Genomic DNA, 17,340 nt, shown 5'->3' with positions numbered 1-17,340 from the left:
CCTGTGACAGCTCAGGAATCTGGAGCTCCATTCATTCATGGACTTGGGGAGCTCCTCCCTGAGCAACAAGCTGCTCCAATTTCTCCAGCAGTCCTCAATCTGAGAAAAGACTTTAGAAATCCCTTTTTCCTTCATTCTTGGATGGAAAGTCCAGATAGAAAAATCTGGACCTGAAGACGCTTTGATCTAAATGCTTTAGACTAGAAAGAGGATTGTTCCATTTGAGTTAGGGTCATCCACAAAAAGCTGCTTTCAATCTCATCTCAGAGTCTGAATCACATTTGATCCTTTCCTGGAGAAAAAACACTTTTCTTCCTGGTTTCATTGACAGCAAATGTTCCTAAAGATCTGACCCCCTAAAAGCTCCAATAGCAGCTCAGCAGAAACTCTGATCTTTCTTCTCCTTGCAGCTCTTCATGTGAAGGGGCGGAGCTTGAAGAGGAAGCATCTTTTTGCAGGTGGTGCTGCAGCTTTGGGCATGTTTTCCAACTCTTTAGCTTCTGCTGTTCATGGAGTCGTGTCCCTCTGTTCTTGGAAAGGAGAAACGTGCAGAGAACTTTTCCCATTTCCACTCCCTCCTTTCAGCTGCTGCCCACTGTTCCCCTCTGAATCAGGAGGGAGGAGCTCTCATCTGTTCTGCCCACCCCCATCTAGAAAGACATCAGCACCACCTGAACATTCCAAAGCTCTTTTCCAACCCATTTCTACTGAGAAGGAACCAAACACATGAAGATTAGAACAGCTGGAACAGGATGAGGGGGAAGGCTAAAGATTCAAGTCTGTTTGTGAGTCAAAGATAGAATGAAGACAGAAATCAATAGAAAACACAGAGTTGATTCAAAAGAGCATTTATTAGATCCAAACAGGCTGCAGGAATTTTACAGACAGCTTTCAGTTCGAAGCCTTTTGACACTAAGATGCAGTTCTGCAAACCGCCAGCAGGTGTCTCCCTTTTCCCTCCTGCTTCAATGCAGTTGGTGTTGTTGCAGCAGCTGCTTCAAAGTGATTCTCTGCATCCAGAGGCTGTCATTCCTCACTAAGATCCACTCTGTTCATTCATGTCCTCTGGAGAAAACAGGCTTTATGCTCAGAAAGTTTCTACTAGTTTCAGACATTCTAGAAAATGAGGAGATTCTACTGGATTTAGATGAAACTTCTTTACAAACTGCAGCTAAAAATGCTGTCAGCATGAAAAAGAACAGAGTTTTACCCACAAAACACCAAAGAAAAAGGAAGTTCAGTCACAAAACTGTGGAAAACATCAATCAAAGCAAAACTCTGAGTCTTTCAAACTGCATGAGTCAATATTTGATCATCAAGAGAACAGAGATGATGGAAAAATGATTCAACTGAGAGACTTTTGTTCACTAACTGAGATCAGACGGGATTTCTGCTCCAAGAACTGACTTCAAAGGACTTGAATCCAAACCAGTGAGTCATGTGACCACAGCGTTTGTCCGTGTCTCCACTATGAACATTCTGGTCACATGACCATGTTGGAGGTTTCTGAATGAAACTCTGGGTTTGTTTGTCAATGACAGTTTCTGGAGAACAGAAATCAAGTGTAAAACATCTGGAACCAGAATCTTGTGATCCAGAGTTCTGGTTCTGTCCCTGTTCCAGAGACAGAACCAGGTTCCAATGCCTGACTCCAAAAAAAACAACAAAATACAAACAAAAGAAAACGTTATTGCGCTCGTAGGAAGTAGTTTTAGAGCTGTATCGGAACAACCAAAGAACCTCCATGGATGAATCTTCCAGGATGTTGTTGGTCAGGTCCAGTTCTGTCAGGTTGGACAGGCTGGACTTCAGAGCTGAGACCACAATTTCTCAGTGAGTCTCTGAGAGTCCGCATGGTTCTGAAAGTCTGTAAAGAGAAACAAAGACAGAAACAATTCAGGCTGTGATGAAGTCAAATTACAGTTTTTCTCAGTCGCTTTAGTACAATTATCAGATCAGAAGGAAATTCCCAAAACCATTTGTTCAATCTTCACATCATGATGTCACTTGTGCACATCATATAAGCAGTTTCTCACTTCTTTGAACAAGTTGCAATTGCTTTGGTACATCCATGCAAATGATTATGTACAATTGTCTGCTCTTTGCTACATTATCAATTGTTTATGTCGTGTTGATCAAAATGTATTATATAGTTCACTGTGCAATAGTCTTACTCCTCAAAACACCTAGTCATTAGTTCATCGTATAAGTCATTAACTGCAAAATGGTTGACCAAGTTGTCATAATGTGACAAACATATTTCTATACATCTCCATTATATGTTTTTGTCTAAATCTGTCCTGAATTGGTAAATTGCTCTCAGGTGATGTCTGCATCATCTGCCAACGTATGTGATAGTTTGGGACAATGTGAGTTTTCATCACTCTAACATCATCAGGCAATGGTTTGCAGCCCACAACAGGATGCAGATGGAGTTCATTTCACCCTACTCTCCATTCCTTAACCCTATTGAGGAATTTTTCTCAGCATGGAGATGGAAAGTTTATGATTGCCAGCCACATACACAAATGACCCTCCTGGCTGCCATGGATGCAGCGTGCGATGACATCACAGCAGACGCCTGCAGAGGCTGGATAAGACACTCTAAAAGATTCTTTCCACACTGCATTGCAATAGAGGATATTCGCTGTGATGTGGATGAGAATTTGTGGCCTAACATACAGGAACGAGAAGAGGTGTAGGAAGACCACACCAATTCCTACTGCACTGCCTGTACTGTTGTACAGAATATTGTCCAATCTTTTTTTCCCCTTTGTGTTACTGTTTGCAGTGGGTTTTTTCTATGTTGGTATGACATGGTCTGTCAACAAATTACAAAATGAACAATAAAAGTGTAAATGTGAATCTTGTCCAGTCTCTTGCAATCAAACAAAAAAGGTGTAACTTACATTTTACAATAATTGTCATCCAAACTTTAGCCATAGTTTACATCAGAACCTCCCTCTAAAGTACACAGTTATATTGACAACATGACTAAGTCATTTGACTGTCTTGTTCGTAGACAATGACACGAGGACTTGACATTCTGATGGCACTGACATGTTCAATGACATAAAGACTTAGTTTTGAGAGATGAACTAAATATTTTGAGCAAGTTACAGGCTTTTGCAAGAAATCCATAGTGTTTTGCTGTTTGTGCAAATTGTTTTGAGAAATGCACACATGTATTTGCAAACTTTAATTCTGATCTGAGAATTGTACTAAATCGACTGAGAAAAAATGTAAATCAAAGCTACAAGTAGCATTTAGCGGGCCCGAGCACGTGCGACCGCCCCGCAAACAACCTGCTCCTGATCCTGCTCGAGCCGTTTCGCGTCCCGGGGAGGTGAGAACCCCCGAAGTACAAAATTGGACAGTCTCAAGATACTAAGAATTGGTGAGAGACCAAGAAGCGCAAGAAAATCAAAGAATTGAGCACTTTAGATTAACCATGGTGTTTCAAAAAAAAAAAAAAAACACGAATAGGGTAGTATAGGTTCTGCAGTGTTGTATGTTCTGCTATGTGGTGTGGTGTGAGAGAGAGAGATAGACAGACAGAGAGAGAGAGATAGACAGACAGAGAGAGAGAGAGAGACACAGACAGACAGACAGACAGACAGAGAGAGAGACAGACAGACAGACAGACAGACAGACAGACAGACAGACAGACAGACAGACAGACAGACAGACAGACAGACAGACAGACAGACAGACAGATAGATAGATAGATCAGAAAAGATTAAAGGGGAGAATTTGACTGGGAAACTTCTGATGATAGTTGGGATAATTTCCCAGAGGTAGAGGTAGGTGCAGCTACGCATTCTCGCGTAGGTCTGCTGGTGGAGCGGGCGCTCATGTGTGTGTGATCCACATCCTTTGCTCTTAACACACACAGAAGCCCAAAGTTTGTTTAAACTCATTTATTGTTTATGTTCTTTAGGAGGGGTATTGCTGAAATTAGGCTAGAAAGCAAGGCCACACAGTCAAGTTCTTCTGGGTACCTTTTGTTTTCCTGATCAGAGAATAAGTATCAGTCTGGGAAGGCTCGGCTGCATTTGATCAGGTTTACACTGAGACGATGTTGGTCTTTCAGGTTGTGGAAGCGGTGTTGAGAGTTGGAGCCTTTTTCAGCTGCCTCCTCTCTCTGACTTCTCACTTCTCACTTCCCAGATTCTCTGCCCATGCCTTTTTATGTCTCCTCTTTCCACTGATGGCCCTCTAATTAGAGAGTACACCTCTCCTCTCTTAGGCTCACAACTGAAGCTCAGTAGTCGCATTTGTCTGGTACATTTCTGCCAGGTCCGGCCTGGTTTCCTTTTACAAACAATAACTCACCTATGGACAGGTTTGGGGGTGACGGCTGTCAATCCGGCCCTCGCCCCGCAGAATTTAGAGGACAATAACGGGGAAGGGTTGGGGAGAGAGGCAGAGGTTTCCAGTGCAGTACACTGAGTGAACTGATGGATGCTGGACTGTGCTGTTACAGCAAGGAACCCAGCTGGGACAGCCCATACAGACTTGGACAGCCCTGTGGATAGCATGGGTCCAGAGGTGGACTACCTGGAAGCGGAACCCCATTCGGGTTACACTCAGTCACAAGGAGTAATGAGAGTAGTAGAAAGGTAACAACAGAAGCTTGGAGCAAACAAAATTCATGCTTTTGACTATGGTGATGTGTGAGAGGAGCAAAAGAAAAAAGAACGAGACTATAATAAATACTAAAAGACAAAAGACAAGACAAAACAGGAAAGTCAGAACAATAGGAGCAGCTACAACAGGAAACCGCCTCTGAGCAACGCCAAAGCTGCTTTATCTGTTGGAGCTTCTGCTGCTCTGATTGGCTGACTGTTGTCCTGAAGCCTGTCATCATTCTCCTCAGAGCTTCACTGAGAAGCTGCAGCTTCACAGGAAACTCTGCATCTTTGCTCTCAGACTAACTTTAGGACCAAACATCTGGAAGCAGCTGGACTGACTCCAACCCTCTACTGACCTCAGAGTCTGCAGTTTGGAGTTTAGACTCTCCACCAGATCCTGGAGCTGCTGAACATCTGAAGACTGAAGGTTGTTCCCTCTCAGGTCCAGTTCTGTTAGGTGGGATGGGTTGGACTTCAGAGCTGAGACCAGAGCAGCACAGCTGATTTCTGACAATCTGCAGTTCCACAACCTGAATCCAGAACAAAGAGTTTAGTGTAAAGACAAAGTTCATATTTTTCATCCTTCACTTATTTTAAAGAGTTCAGAGCTGACGAAGATCAGAAAGTCTAGAAAAAGTCCAAAGATGTGAAGCAACAGCAGCAGATCAGAAGAGTCCAGCAGAAGCAGAGAAGAAGAACATTCAGGAACATTCAGGACAACATGCAGCTGCTTCAGGAAAGAAGTCCAGATGTGTGAAAGTAGAACATCAGCCTGTGGCTGCATCCAAACCAACTGATGTTTCTGCAGCAACGGCAGAAAAAGTCCTGAATCATGGAAACATGAAAGCACTGAATCATGGGAGAATTTCAGCAGCATGATGCTGGAAAGTCTTCATCCCAGTTTTCAGGAGATGATCTTCCAGTCCTTCTCTGCTGCAGCCCTTCAAGCAGAGACTTTCAGCTCCAACGGATCAAAGCAGAGAGAAGAAGGAAGTGATGAGGAAGAGTCAGCAGCAAATGTTGGACATTGATCCCTGATCCATGACTTCAGCTCTGAATGAAGAGTCAGAAGCTGCTGGGAGCTTTGATGGATGATGTGATGATGTTTGTGGATGAAAAGGTGAGGATGTTTGTGGAGGATGTGTCTGTCAGAGCAGCATCCAGCTGCAGCAGGACTCTGTCACTGTCTGCTCATAAACATCAGCTGCTGGACTCTCAGCTGCATCTGCTGAAACACAGCAGCAGGACTCAGAGTGCATGTGAGCGTGCACGGCTGCTTCTTCTGGACTTGCTGTAAAGGAGTCTGTTGGAGCAAAGAAACAAAGAAGAGCTGATGGACGTGGAGCACACATGTCAGCAGACAGCTTTGAAACAAGGAGCTGCAGGAAGAAAAGAAGAAGTTCTTCTGCAGATCTTTGTAGAGAACAAGCAGCTGTGAGTTATCAGGTGATGTCCCCTTAGTGCCCTACCCGCCAATTTTAACTGCAACCCCCTTAGTACACACACCCTTCCCCCCTCAATATATACATTCCAACATAAACACACACACACGCACACACACACCCTCTCAAACACACATACACACACACACATTTTGCAAGGAAGGTGGGACCTAGGACCATCTGTCCCCTACCCCTTCCCTGGTGGGGGGTACGGGGCCCTTGGCAACGGCGGCCGTGTCCCCTGGGTGCCGGTTTCCTGGGCCCGGCGGTGCTCTCTCCGCTCGGGGAGGGGGTTCACATTACACCTGAGCCGGGGATGTCCGTGTCCCTGGGGGGTGGGTTCTGGTCCTTGCCCCAGAGTGCTGGGCCCCGCCAAATTTCCAACCGTGGCCGAGCCTGGTCGGGCCATGTTTACAACACCCCTTGTGGGCCCCCTTTTTTCCCCCGGGGTGCCCCCCTCCTGGGCGGGGGCGGCGGGCCCCTGCCTTGCTCTCCTTTCTAGACTGTGGGCGCCCTTCTCCGGTGGGGCCCTGCGTTGGGCTCTCCCTGCGCGGCGGGGGGGCTGCTCCCCTGGTTGGGCTGGGGCGGCGCTCTTTTTCCCCCCATGCCTCCCTGCTCTCTGGCTCTGGGGGCCCCGCGGCGGTCCTGCTGGCCCTGGCCTGGGTGGCGGATTTGGTCGCCCGGGGGGCGGTTGTTCCCTGCCTGCCCCCGTGTTGCGTTGGGGGGGGGTTCCGGCTGCGGCTGCTGCTGTGGCGGGGTCTTGGTGTGGGGATGGCTGGGCACTCTCCTTCCTTCTTTACACATTCCTCCATCCATTTTAGAAGAACATAAACACTCACCTGAGCACAGGTGTTAGCTCACCTTTGCACTTATAGTTTGCGTGATAGAATGAATGAAATATTTCACACTAGTTGGTTTAAAGGCATAGGTATGCGTGTGTGAACACTATCTGTTTTGTGTACATGTTGACATGTGGACATTTTTGCAGCTAGCAGGTGTGTTGATAATGTCCAACACAAGAGGCCCTCAGCTCTTATCTGCCTGCCCAGCTGTTGGACAGGACAAGTAAAAAATAAAAATAAAAAAAGATGAAGCAGCTGCAGGAAGATGCTGCTGCAGATCAGAATCTGGACATTTCTGCTCACTGTGGGTCAACACAAATTTGTCATCATATTGATCTGAACACAACTGAAACATGGAGTCTGACCTCAGAGTCTGCAGTCTGCAGTCTGGACTCTCCAGAAAACCACACAAATGAAGAACTCCTGAATCCTGCAGGTTCTCGTTCCTGCTCAGGTCCAGTTCCTTCAGTTTGGATGGGTTTTTCTTCAGAGCTAAAACCAGAGCTTCACAGCTGATCTCTGACAAACTGCAGTTTTCCAACCTGCAATCAGACAGAAAAGTTTTATCAAGAGCAGTGATGGCAGCTGGATTTTACTTAGAGTGGCCTTGGTCCACTCTTAAGTAAATACTCTTGCTCTTATGGGTTCAATCAAAATAAAATCTCTTAACCTGCTTTAAGGTCACAGGCTTTTGAGACTGGACAGGATTGGGGCCCCCATGTGGAGGAGGTGGCAGAGCAGAGGACTCTGTCCAGGATCAGGACCATCATGACCAATGCTTCACTACCTCCCTGCACGAGGCCTTCATTGAGAGGAGTAGCATGTTCATCAGCAGAATACTGTCCCAACGCTGCTCCACAGACAGCCCGAGAAAGTCTTTAGTCCCTCATGCTTTTAGATAGTCCAACAAAAATGTCATCTGCAGCTGCTGGTTCTGTTCGGGCCATGGGGGAAATTCACATGGTCCCATACAATAACATATCGTGGTAGGTGAGTCCCTACGATACCTCTCTCAGTTTCAGGGATCAAATCAAAATGAAGGCGGTCCAAAAGATGAGGAGCTTCTGTGTATTGTATGGGCCAAGACAGGAGATGTGAGTTGCCACACCATTATCAGATATGGCAACACACAGTTATATTTTCCCCTCGCTGGCCTGGGACATCCTCCTTCGTTAGTCAAGTTCTAGTTTCAGCTGACTATCAATTGCTGTAAGAAATTTATCAAACGTTCCAAGGGATTCAAATATCGTATTCATGGTATTATGTTCTTGACTAATTTTGACAGTTGAACAGACTATTGTGCATGTAATGACTCACACAATGAAATCATGCAGACTCATTTTGAAGCGAACAACCATTAGACTGAGAATCAACAATCAGTTTAGATCAACAAGATCTGTTCACTTGGAATATGTGCTAAATGAAGGCTACTTTTGCTTAATTACTTGCAAAGATGTACTGAGACATTGAGACATGTACTAAGACATTTGCAATTTGATGAAACTAATGAGAAATGCTATTCTGTTGTGAACAATTGCCAAGTGGTTTGGAGGTTTGTCCATGTTGCTTTGAGAATGTAATTTCTGTTTCAAGAAATGAACCAAACCAATGGAGAAAAACTGCAACACCGAGTGAGTTGTGTGTTCCTCTGTGTTTTTATCTGTACTTTTATCTGTGTTTTTATCAGTGTTTTATCTTGTTTTTATTTTTATTCATTATTTGATGTACTTTGTTTTTATTGTTTGCATTTTGTTTGGTAATCTTTTGTCTGGTTTTTGGTTAATGTACAGCACTTTGGAAACGGCCTGTTTGAGAAATGTGCTATATCAATAAAGTGGATTGGATTGGATTGATATGTTCTTCTCATTCTTTAGGGAGTTCAGCTTCTTTACTGACCTCAGAGTCTTCAGTCTGCAGTCTGGACTCTCGAGAAAACCACACAGAGGAAGAAATGCTGAATCATGCAGTTTGTTCCAGCTCAGTTCCAGTTCTGTCAGATTGGATGGATTTTTCTTCAGAGCTGAGCCCAGAGCTTCACAGCTGATCTCTGACAAACTGCATCTCTCCAACCTGAAATCAGACAGAAAAGTGCGTTGAAGAGCAGTGATGCAGCCAGAGGATCTACAATAATAAGTGAAGAATGGGTGCTTATCACAATGCTTACACCTCAGTATGTGTGTAAATGCAATAAACAGTGTTCAACTCTTACTTTGTGGTACTTTTTTTGGTCAAGTGGAAGAAGGTTCAGATACAACATTAGATATTTTGAATATCACATTATATTTTGTACCTTGAACTTCTTCCATCCATTTGCTTTTCAACAAAGCTTTACAAGTAAATGGTTTAGGTAGGGTAGGGTCAGTCGGTCGGTCGGTAGGTAGGTGGGTACCTACCTGGCCCCCCTGGAAGTTGACAACAATCTCCTTTGTCTTGCTGACATTATGCAGGAGGTTATTGTCTCTTCAGTATTTTGTTAACAAGATAGTGCTGTGAGTTGTTGTGCTGTCATGTGTCAGCAGGGTGAAGAGCAACGGACAAAGCACACAACCTCGGGGTGCCCCGGTGTTCAGACTAATTGTATTCGAGAAGTTGTTGCCGACACGTACTGCTGGGGTGCTTGGCTGAGGAATTCCAGCAGCCAGTAGCAGATGGGGGTGCTAAAACCCAGTTTGTCCAGTTCACAAATGAGTTGCTGTGGTATTATTGTGTTAAATGCCGAGCTGTAGTCTATGAACAACATTCTTACATGAGCCCTTTTTGTCCTAGTGGGTGAGGGCTGGATAGAGAGAACAGATGGCATCCTCTGTGAATCGTTTGGGATTTTGTGCAAACTGAAAGGGGTCCTGGGTGGGGAAAAGGGTGGATTTTATGTGCGACATGACTAGCCGTTCAAAGCACATTGCGATGATGGCCGTTAGTGCTAAAGGATGGTAGTAGTTGAAACAGGATGGTGATGGTGTATTTGGCACAGGTATTACAGGTATCACTAGTCACATTTTTGGAGCACAAATGTCAGCAGACAGCTTTTCAAAATGGAGCTGTGGAAGGAAAAAGATAAGTTCTTGTGCACATCTTTGAAAAGAACAAGCAGCTGCAGAAAGATGCTGCTGCAGATCAGAATCTGGACATTTCTGCTCACTGTGGGTCAACACAAATTTGTCATCATATTAATGTTAGACAACTGAAACATGGAGTCTGACCTCAGAGTCTGCAGTCTGCAGTCTGGACTCTCCAGAAAACCACACAGATGACGAAAACCTGAATCCTGCAGGTTGTTGAGGGTCAGGTCCAGTACTGTCAGATTGGACGGGTTTTTCTTCAGAGCTGAGACCAGAGCTTCACAGCTGATCTCAGAAAAGCTGCAGTCCTCCAACCTGCAATCAGACAGAAAAGTGTGTTCAGGAGCAGTGATGCAGCTGGAGGTCCAGGAACTTGGTAAAATTAGTCAGGTGGGACCCGCCCTGATGACAGACTGACAGATGACATTTTCACTGTTTGCTCATTTCTTTTGGATTTTGACCCAAAAACAGGATCATGAATGAAGATGCAATAGATTAGAAATGACTTTAAATGAAGTTAAAACAGACGAGGATTTGAAATGTCATTTATCATCACAAATTAGTATGATTAATAATTCAAGATGCAAGGCAGAAATGCAGATTGAACTAACAGTTGGAAAATGAATTTTTATTCTTATTATGGAACCAAAAAACACAACAATTTAAAATCCAATAGATTTTGCTTTGATATAAACCTTTGATTTTAAAAATGTCAGATTTACTTTTAAATCTTAATTTTGAATCCTAAATTGTAAAAAGGTTTTTTCAATTGACATCACATTGCAAAGTGAGTTTTTCATTAAGAATTGAAGATCACTTTGAATTATGGGTAAAAAACAATTCCATAGGAAAGTCTTGAACACATTTTAACGAATCCGACACAAAATCAAGTGAAAAATCTGCTGATTAACAGCCGTCCGTCCGCTTTAACAGAGTTACACTTCTTTTCGCTGTTATGTCTGCAGACATTAGATTAAGGTCCGTATCCTTCTGCGGCTGTTATCAGAGATGCTGAAAGTTGAGGTCAAGTTGTCTGCAGGTCAGAACTTTCTGCTGAAAATCAGGGTCACTTCAGACTTGGAGAAAGCAAATGAATCCAGGTGTCATATTTCGTGAAATTATATTTGACTCTTAGATGTATTCCTGCATATTGGTTAAGATGACTGTGATCAAACACTTCTCAAAATCCTTCATAGTGGAGCATGCTTGGGTGGTTGAACATCAGGAGCGACTGCGTTGGGCTTATCAGCAGGCGGGCCAGAATCTGGACCAAGCGGCAGAAGCTCATCATGCTTATGCAGGTTGTGTAGCCATCTGTCCCTGCTGCCGGCCGACTGATGTACGTGAGAAACAGGCGGTTTTCCGGAAGGCATTAAATCCAAGATGTGTGCTTTCCTGATCCCCATAAATTGTTGGAGCATCTGGGTGGGGATTTACCTGTGTACTATGTTGTGCCTGTCGACTCTTCTGGGGCGCCCCTTCAATGTACACCGTAATGAGCTACGGCTGTGTGGTCCCAGTGTACAGAGTGGGGCTGTGATGGTGCCCCCTGTGGCGGAGGAGGATAGTGAGTTAGATGCTAATGGAGGCTGATGACTCAGTGATTGTTGTCCTTGTGCCAAGCACTGGGTTCAGTCTTGAGGTTCAGGGGCCTGGTTCTTGTACTGGTGAGACTGAGGTTTTGGCACTTCTTTTGACCCTTACGCCCCGTGTGCGCCGGTTTCCACAGTGCTTCCTTCAGCATGTGGAGCTGAGGTAGGAGCAGATGACCCACAGTTGACACGTGGTGTCTGGGCCTGTTGGGCCTCGCCAGACGGCTCTTTCCACTGCTGGGTTACACTCCAACCGTTTCCGTTTGCCCAAGTCGGTGTTGCCACCTGGTGGCAATACAGTGGGGCACTGATCTTTTCTTGGGGGGGTTGTAAGTGTGACCAATGGGGATATGGTTCAGGGGCATTGTGCGGTAAATAAGGAGAACAGATGTGTGTGTGGGTGTAACACTTGGCCGTTTCCGGTTTGCTGTACATCATGCGGTTGCTGTTTATGTGATGTTGCTTTTTTCTGGCTGTATAAAACTAAAAGGGTTTGAACCTTTTCATGTTCTCTTGGCTCTGATTTCTGCCGTTGTGGCATGCACCTGTAGAGGTGTATGCCACGACAGAGGACTTTGTAGACTGGTGTAAACTTAATCAACTTCACATCAATGCCACCAAAAAAAAGGAGATGGTGGTGGACTTTCGTAAAAAGGCTTCACAGTCTCCACCAGTATTCATCCAGGGACTGGACATCGAGACGGTGGATGTGTACAGGTACCTGGGTGTTCACATCAATAATAATTTGGACTGTTCAGACAACACAAGGGTCCTGCACAAAAAGGGTCAGAGTGGCCTCCACCTTCTCTGAGGAGGCTGAGGGCCTTTGGTGTTTGTAGGCCACTACTCAGGACTTTTTATGAAACTGTTGCTGCATCAGCAAATTTCTATGGGCTATTCTATAGGCTAGCTATTTCTATAGGCTAGCTCTGTCCTAGGCTGTCCCCTGGACTCGGTGGACTCTGTAGGTGAGAGGAGGATGCTGACTAAGCTGTCCAGCATCTGGAACAACCCCTCTCACCCCCTGTATGAGACAGTGAGGACCATGAGTAGCTCGTTTAGCCATAGACTGCTGCACCCCCAGTGCAATAAGGAACGGTATAGCAGGTCATTTGTCCCAACAGCAGTTATACTATTCAATAACATGGGTTATGACTGCTGAAACTGCTGCTGTATTCACGTTTTTATTTATGACATGTACTCTTAATTCCATTTTTATTCCTACTTTTCCTATTTGTTTGGCTCCTCTCCTCTCCTCTCCTCTCCTCTCCTCTCCTCTCCTCTCCTCTCCTCTCCTCTCCTCTCCTCTCCTCTCCTCTCCTCTCCTCTCCTCTCCTCTCCTCTCCTCTCCCCTCCCCTTCCCTTCCCTTCCCTTCCCTTCCCTTCCCCTGTTCTTGCCTTGTCTAACATTGAACTATTTAAATATTATTTCTCCCAGTTAAATGTGAACATAGTCTTTTTCAGATCAATTTCAAAACAGATATTTGTCTTAAAACTGAAATGCAATAAACAAAAATGGGCCCATAATATGCCTAAGCTGATTGATAGCTAGAATAATCAGAACCTTAAAGTTTCCACGTTGCATGCCAATTGTCTGGAGTTTGGATGTTAAAACTCTGACGGTCCTGTCAGAGTCAAACTGCCTTTAACGTGCGTGTGTTCCACTCACTAGACACCTGTCTTCTTCTTACTGTCCCGGTGTTTTCAGTTACTGTGTTAGTGACTCAAACTCCACAGTCTCATGTAGGCTATGCTAAGAGAGCTATTTTATTCTGAACTCACTTTACATTCTTTCTTAACACACCTGTCAGATTTTCTTAACATTTCATTTCTGCTGGACTGACACGACTGTACTGTCTTCTCCTGATGATGTCATAGTTTCTCTTCTCTCTCACTCTTCCTTATGCATCATCCAATTAATTTAAGAATAACAAAATATATTCTGCCCTCTTTAACAGCAGCATTATGGAGTAGCATGGATTCTGACCTTAGAGTCTGCAGTCTGCAGTCTGGACTCTCCAGAAAACCACACAAATGAAGCCCTCCTGAATCCCGCAGGTTCTTGTTCCCACTCAGGTCCAATTCTGTCATGTTGGACGGGTTTTTCTTCAAAGCTGAGCCCAGAGCTTCACAGCTGATCACTGACAATCTGCAATACATCAACCTGAAATCAGATAGAAAAGTATGTTCAGGAGCAGTGATGCAGCTGGAGGTCCAGGAACTTGGTAAATCCAGTCAGGTGGGACCCGCCCTGATGAAAGACTGACAGATGACATTTTCACTGTTTCGTAATTTTTTGGGGGATTTTGCCCCAAAAAACATGATCATAAATGAAAATGCAATAGATTATAAATGACTTTAAAACGAAGGTAAAATAGACAAGAAATTGAAATGTCATTTATCATCACAAATTATTAATGACCAAATATATTTTCAAGATGGATGCCAGAAATTCAGATTGAATTGACAGTTGGAAAATGAACTTTCATTCTAATTATGGAACCAAAAAACATGACAAGTTAAAATCTAATAGATTTTTCTTTGATTTAAAGCTTTGATTTGTCTGTTGTCTTTTATTTGCCTTTGGTTTTAGACAGAGGACTTTTTCCAGTGAGTTAAGGAGTATTAAGTTGAAGCAACCAAGCAAGGTGAAAAACCTGTGTAGAAATAATTCTTATGAAAATAAATTCTGTTTTGTAATTAAATGACAAATAACTATAATTGAAAATAACAAAATATCAAATTTTCGTAACAAATCTGTCAGATCTACCATTTATTAGCCAAATAGTTAAAAACCAGAACTGCTTCCAAAGTATTAATATAAATGCCACTTTGACAGCCTGGTGGGAATTTCTCAAAATATCGATATCAAACTCATCACTACAACCGTGCAAAATGACACCCATCTGGAACAACCCAGACGTCCTTGTAACCAAAAAGCGTTTTCTGGCTCCTCTCTCTCTGTGTGGGGTGGGGCCTGGGGGGGTCGGGGCTTCAGGGGATGTACCCCCGGGCGGGGGGGGGGGGCTGTTTGACCACCAGGGGACAGTCTACCAGCTGTCCCCAACTTACCCTCTTCCTCGTATCATATCATGTTAGGGTGATGGGGAGGGGGGTCAGCCTGTGATGCACCTTGGGGGAGGAGCTACTTGGCAGTGGTCCCACTCCAATGATTGGCGTGTGGAATAGCCCCACCTCTCAGTTTTAGACATTGGTTGCACATTAATTGCACTTGGACCCTTGGTAGGGGGGGTGCATGGACATCACTCCCAGCAACCAGCAGATGTCCTTTCAACGCCCTACCTGCCAATTTTAACTGCACCCTAGACGTTTAGGGCCCCTTGGTTGGGAAGGTGATTGGACATCACTGCGACCGAGGCCGTGTTCCTTGGGTGCTGGCTTCCTTGGCCTGGCAGCGCTCTCTCCACTCAGGGAGAGGGATCCCTGAGTTCTCTGGCAAGACCAAGAGCCAAAGATCACATCACATCTGAGCCTGTGGGTGTCCATGTCCTTATGGACACCCACGGCATGGAATGTTCTTGCCAAAATTACAACTGTTGATAAGCCTGGTCGGGCCATGTTTACAACACTTCTTGTGGACCCCTCTTCTCCTGGGTGTCCTCTTCCTGGGCGGAGATGGCTGGCCCCTGCCTTGCTATCTCCTGAACCAACCGTAGGACGAGTGGATGGCTGCCTGGAGCGTGGGGTGGATCTCTCTTGGGGGGTCCTGGCTCATAAATGGGGTTGGGATGGGACCCTAACACTAACCCCAGAACTCCTGGAGGGTGATGGTGTCCCAGTCTGGGGCTGTGGGAGCTCTTTTGGGGCTGGGCCCCGTGTTGGGTCCTCCCAGCGTGGCGGGGGTGCTGGTCTTCTGGGTTGGCTGGAGCTTGCACTCTCTGTCCCCCCATGCCTCCCTGCTCTCTGGCTTTGGGAGCCACCGTGGCGGTCCTGCTGGCCCTAGCCTGTGTGGCAGATGTTCTCTATCAGCTACCGTACGGGTGTTGGGGGGCTCTAGCTGCCGCTGCTGCTGCAGGTCTTGGTGTGTGGATGACTGGGCACTCTCTCTCCATGCGTTTACATTCCATCATCCATTTTAGAAGAACATAAACACTCACTTGATTACAGGGGTTAGCTCACCTTTGCACTAATAGTTTGCGTGATTTAATGAAATATTTCACATTAGTATGTCTGAATGCATAGGTATGCGTGTGTAAACAATATTTTATTGTGTACATTTTGACATGTGAACATCTTTGGAGCCAACAGGTATGTTTATAACATTTGCCCTTATAGACTTGTATTACATCTGAATCTCACTGTAATGATCATAAACATCCAGCAACTTGTTGCTTTATGCTGCTTCATGGTTCTATCCCCCCTTCTATAATCATCCTCCTATCTCCCCCTTTCTAACATCCCTCTCTCTTATTCCCTCCTTTCCTTATCCGTCTGGTCCAACACAAACGATTTTCAAACATGATTAAAATGAATAAAGTTTGGTCTAGATTACAAAAAGGGTTTATTCAGACATACCTCTGGTTTGTCAGAAGATTCATAACCCCTGTTGTTAAAGTAAAATATGTCCAACACAAGAGGCCTTTAGCTCTCATCTGTTTGCCCAGCTGTTGGACAGGACAAGGTGGAAAAAAAAGTAAGAAATGGAATCCTTCTCAAGTGCTGTTGAAAACATGTTTGCTAATATCTACAAAGGGTCATGTTTCTTTGTAATGATTTTAACATAGATTTAGTGAACCCAAACAATCACACCAAGACAGGAGATTTTACACATGCAATGTACAGCTTAAGCCTATTTTCATTAATCAACAGACCGAGCAGAATAACAACAAACAGCGCGACCTTGATAGATAATATTTTTACCAACTGCCTAGAAAACAGAAAAAAAAGCAGACAACTAATGACAGACTTTAGTGACCACTTCCCAGTATTTGCTAACTATGATTGCATTTGCATAGAAATAAAAGAGAAAAGGCAAATAGCTTACAGAAAAAACTAAAAGAAGAATCAATAAATGCATTTAAATCAGAACTAAAAGCACAAACCTGGAAAACTCTGTATGAAAGCAATGATGTCAACACAGCTTATGAAATCGTTATGCAGGAGTTTACATCTATATACGACAAAAACTGCCCACTTACAAAATCCTGTAATAGAAATCAACATAATAAAAGCCCATGGATGACAACTGGACTGAGAAACGCATACATGAAAAAGAACAGTTTATTCAAACAATTCTTATAAAACCCAACTGTTGAGTTCTGTTTCACCTGAAAAGGCTAGTGATGGAGCAGCTATGAAAAATATAAAAACAAATTTCTGCAAACAAACAAATTCCCAAATTTGTTCGCTCCCAAATTACAGTACTTGTGGTTCCTAGAATTTCTAAAAGTACAGTCGGAGGTAGAGCGTTTAGCCACTAAGCCCCTATTTTATGGAGTAAGCTCCCAGCTCATGTAAGAGAGGCCGACACAGATGCCACATTCAAAGTTAGACTGAAAACATTCCTCTTTGGACAGACCTATTGTCAGATTAGCTAGTATTCAGAGATTATTTTAACTTAATGTTAATTTATATAAATTAAACTTAATAACAATAACAATTAGTTGTTAGTAGGCTGCTAGAAATTTTGAGGCTGGGGTATCTATGGTGCACTGGGGTTCTGTCCTCTTTTCTTATCTACAGTACTTCTACCCTCCTTCTCTTCTCTATCCTTGATCATTATTCATCATTTAGTTCTCCATGCCTCTGTT

At 44.2% G+C, this 17,340-nt stretch overlaps 2 protein-coding genes across 11 annotated transcripts in view; one reads left to right on the top strand and one right to left on the bottom strand.

The window, feature by feature from the left end:
- The window catches only part of LOC110014093 (NACHT, LRR and PYD domains-containing protein 12-like), a 471,367-nt gene that overhangs the window by 202,560 nt on the left and 251,467 nt on the right, over positions 1-17,340 (top strand). The gene's annotated exons all lie outside the window — the stretch shown is intronic.
- LOC105355210 (NACHT, LRR and PYD domains-containing protein 12) overlaps positions 833-17,340 on the bottom strand; it is a 212,952-nt gene continuing 196,444 nt past the window's right edge. For all 4 annotated transcript variants that reach the window (XM_078934102.1, XM_078934105.1, XM_078934109.1 and 1 more), the window contains 6 exons: positions 13,557-13,733; positions 10,119-10,292; positions 8,815-8,988; positions 7,284-7,460; positions 4,991-5,164; positions 833-1,867 (listed from right to left, as the gene is read on the bottom strand). In XM_078934102.1, the coding sequence (XP_078790228.1) occupies positions 1,831-1,867; positions 4,991-5,164; positions 7,284-7,460; positions 8,815-8,988; positions 10,119-10,292; positions 13,557-13,733 (913 nt within the window). In that variant the 3' untranslated portion in view covers positions 833-1,830. The remainder of the gene's footprint in view (positions 1,868-4,990; positions 5,165-7,283; positions 7,461-8,814; positions 8,989-10,118; positions 10,293-13,556; positions 13,734-17,340) is intronic.

The sequence above is a fragment of the Oryzias latipes genome, chromosome 2 (assembly GCF_053564925.1).
Source record: "Oryzias latipes strain Hd-rR chromosome 2, Olatipes_Hd-rR_3.1".
In the NCBI taxonomy this organism is placed as follows: Eukaryota; Metazoa; Chordata; class Actinopteri; order Beloniformes; family Adrianichthyidae; genus Oryzias; species Oryzias latipes.
Note: the sequence above shows the minus strand (reverse complement) of the source record. Positions and strands in the feature narration are given on the sequence as shown.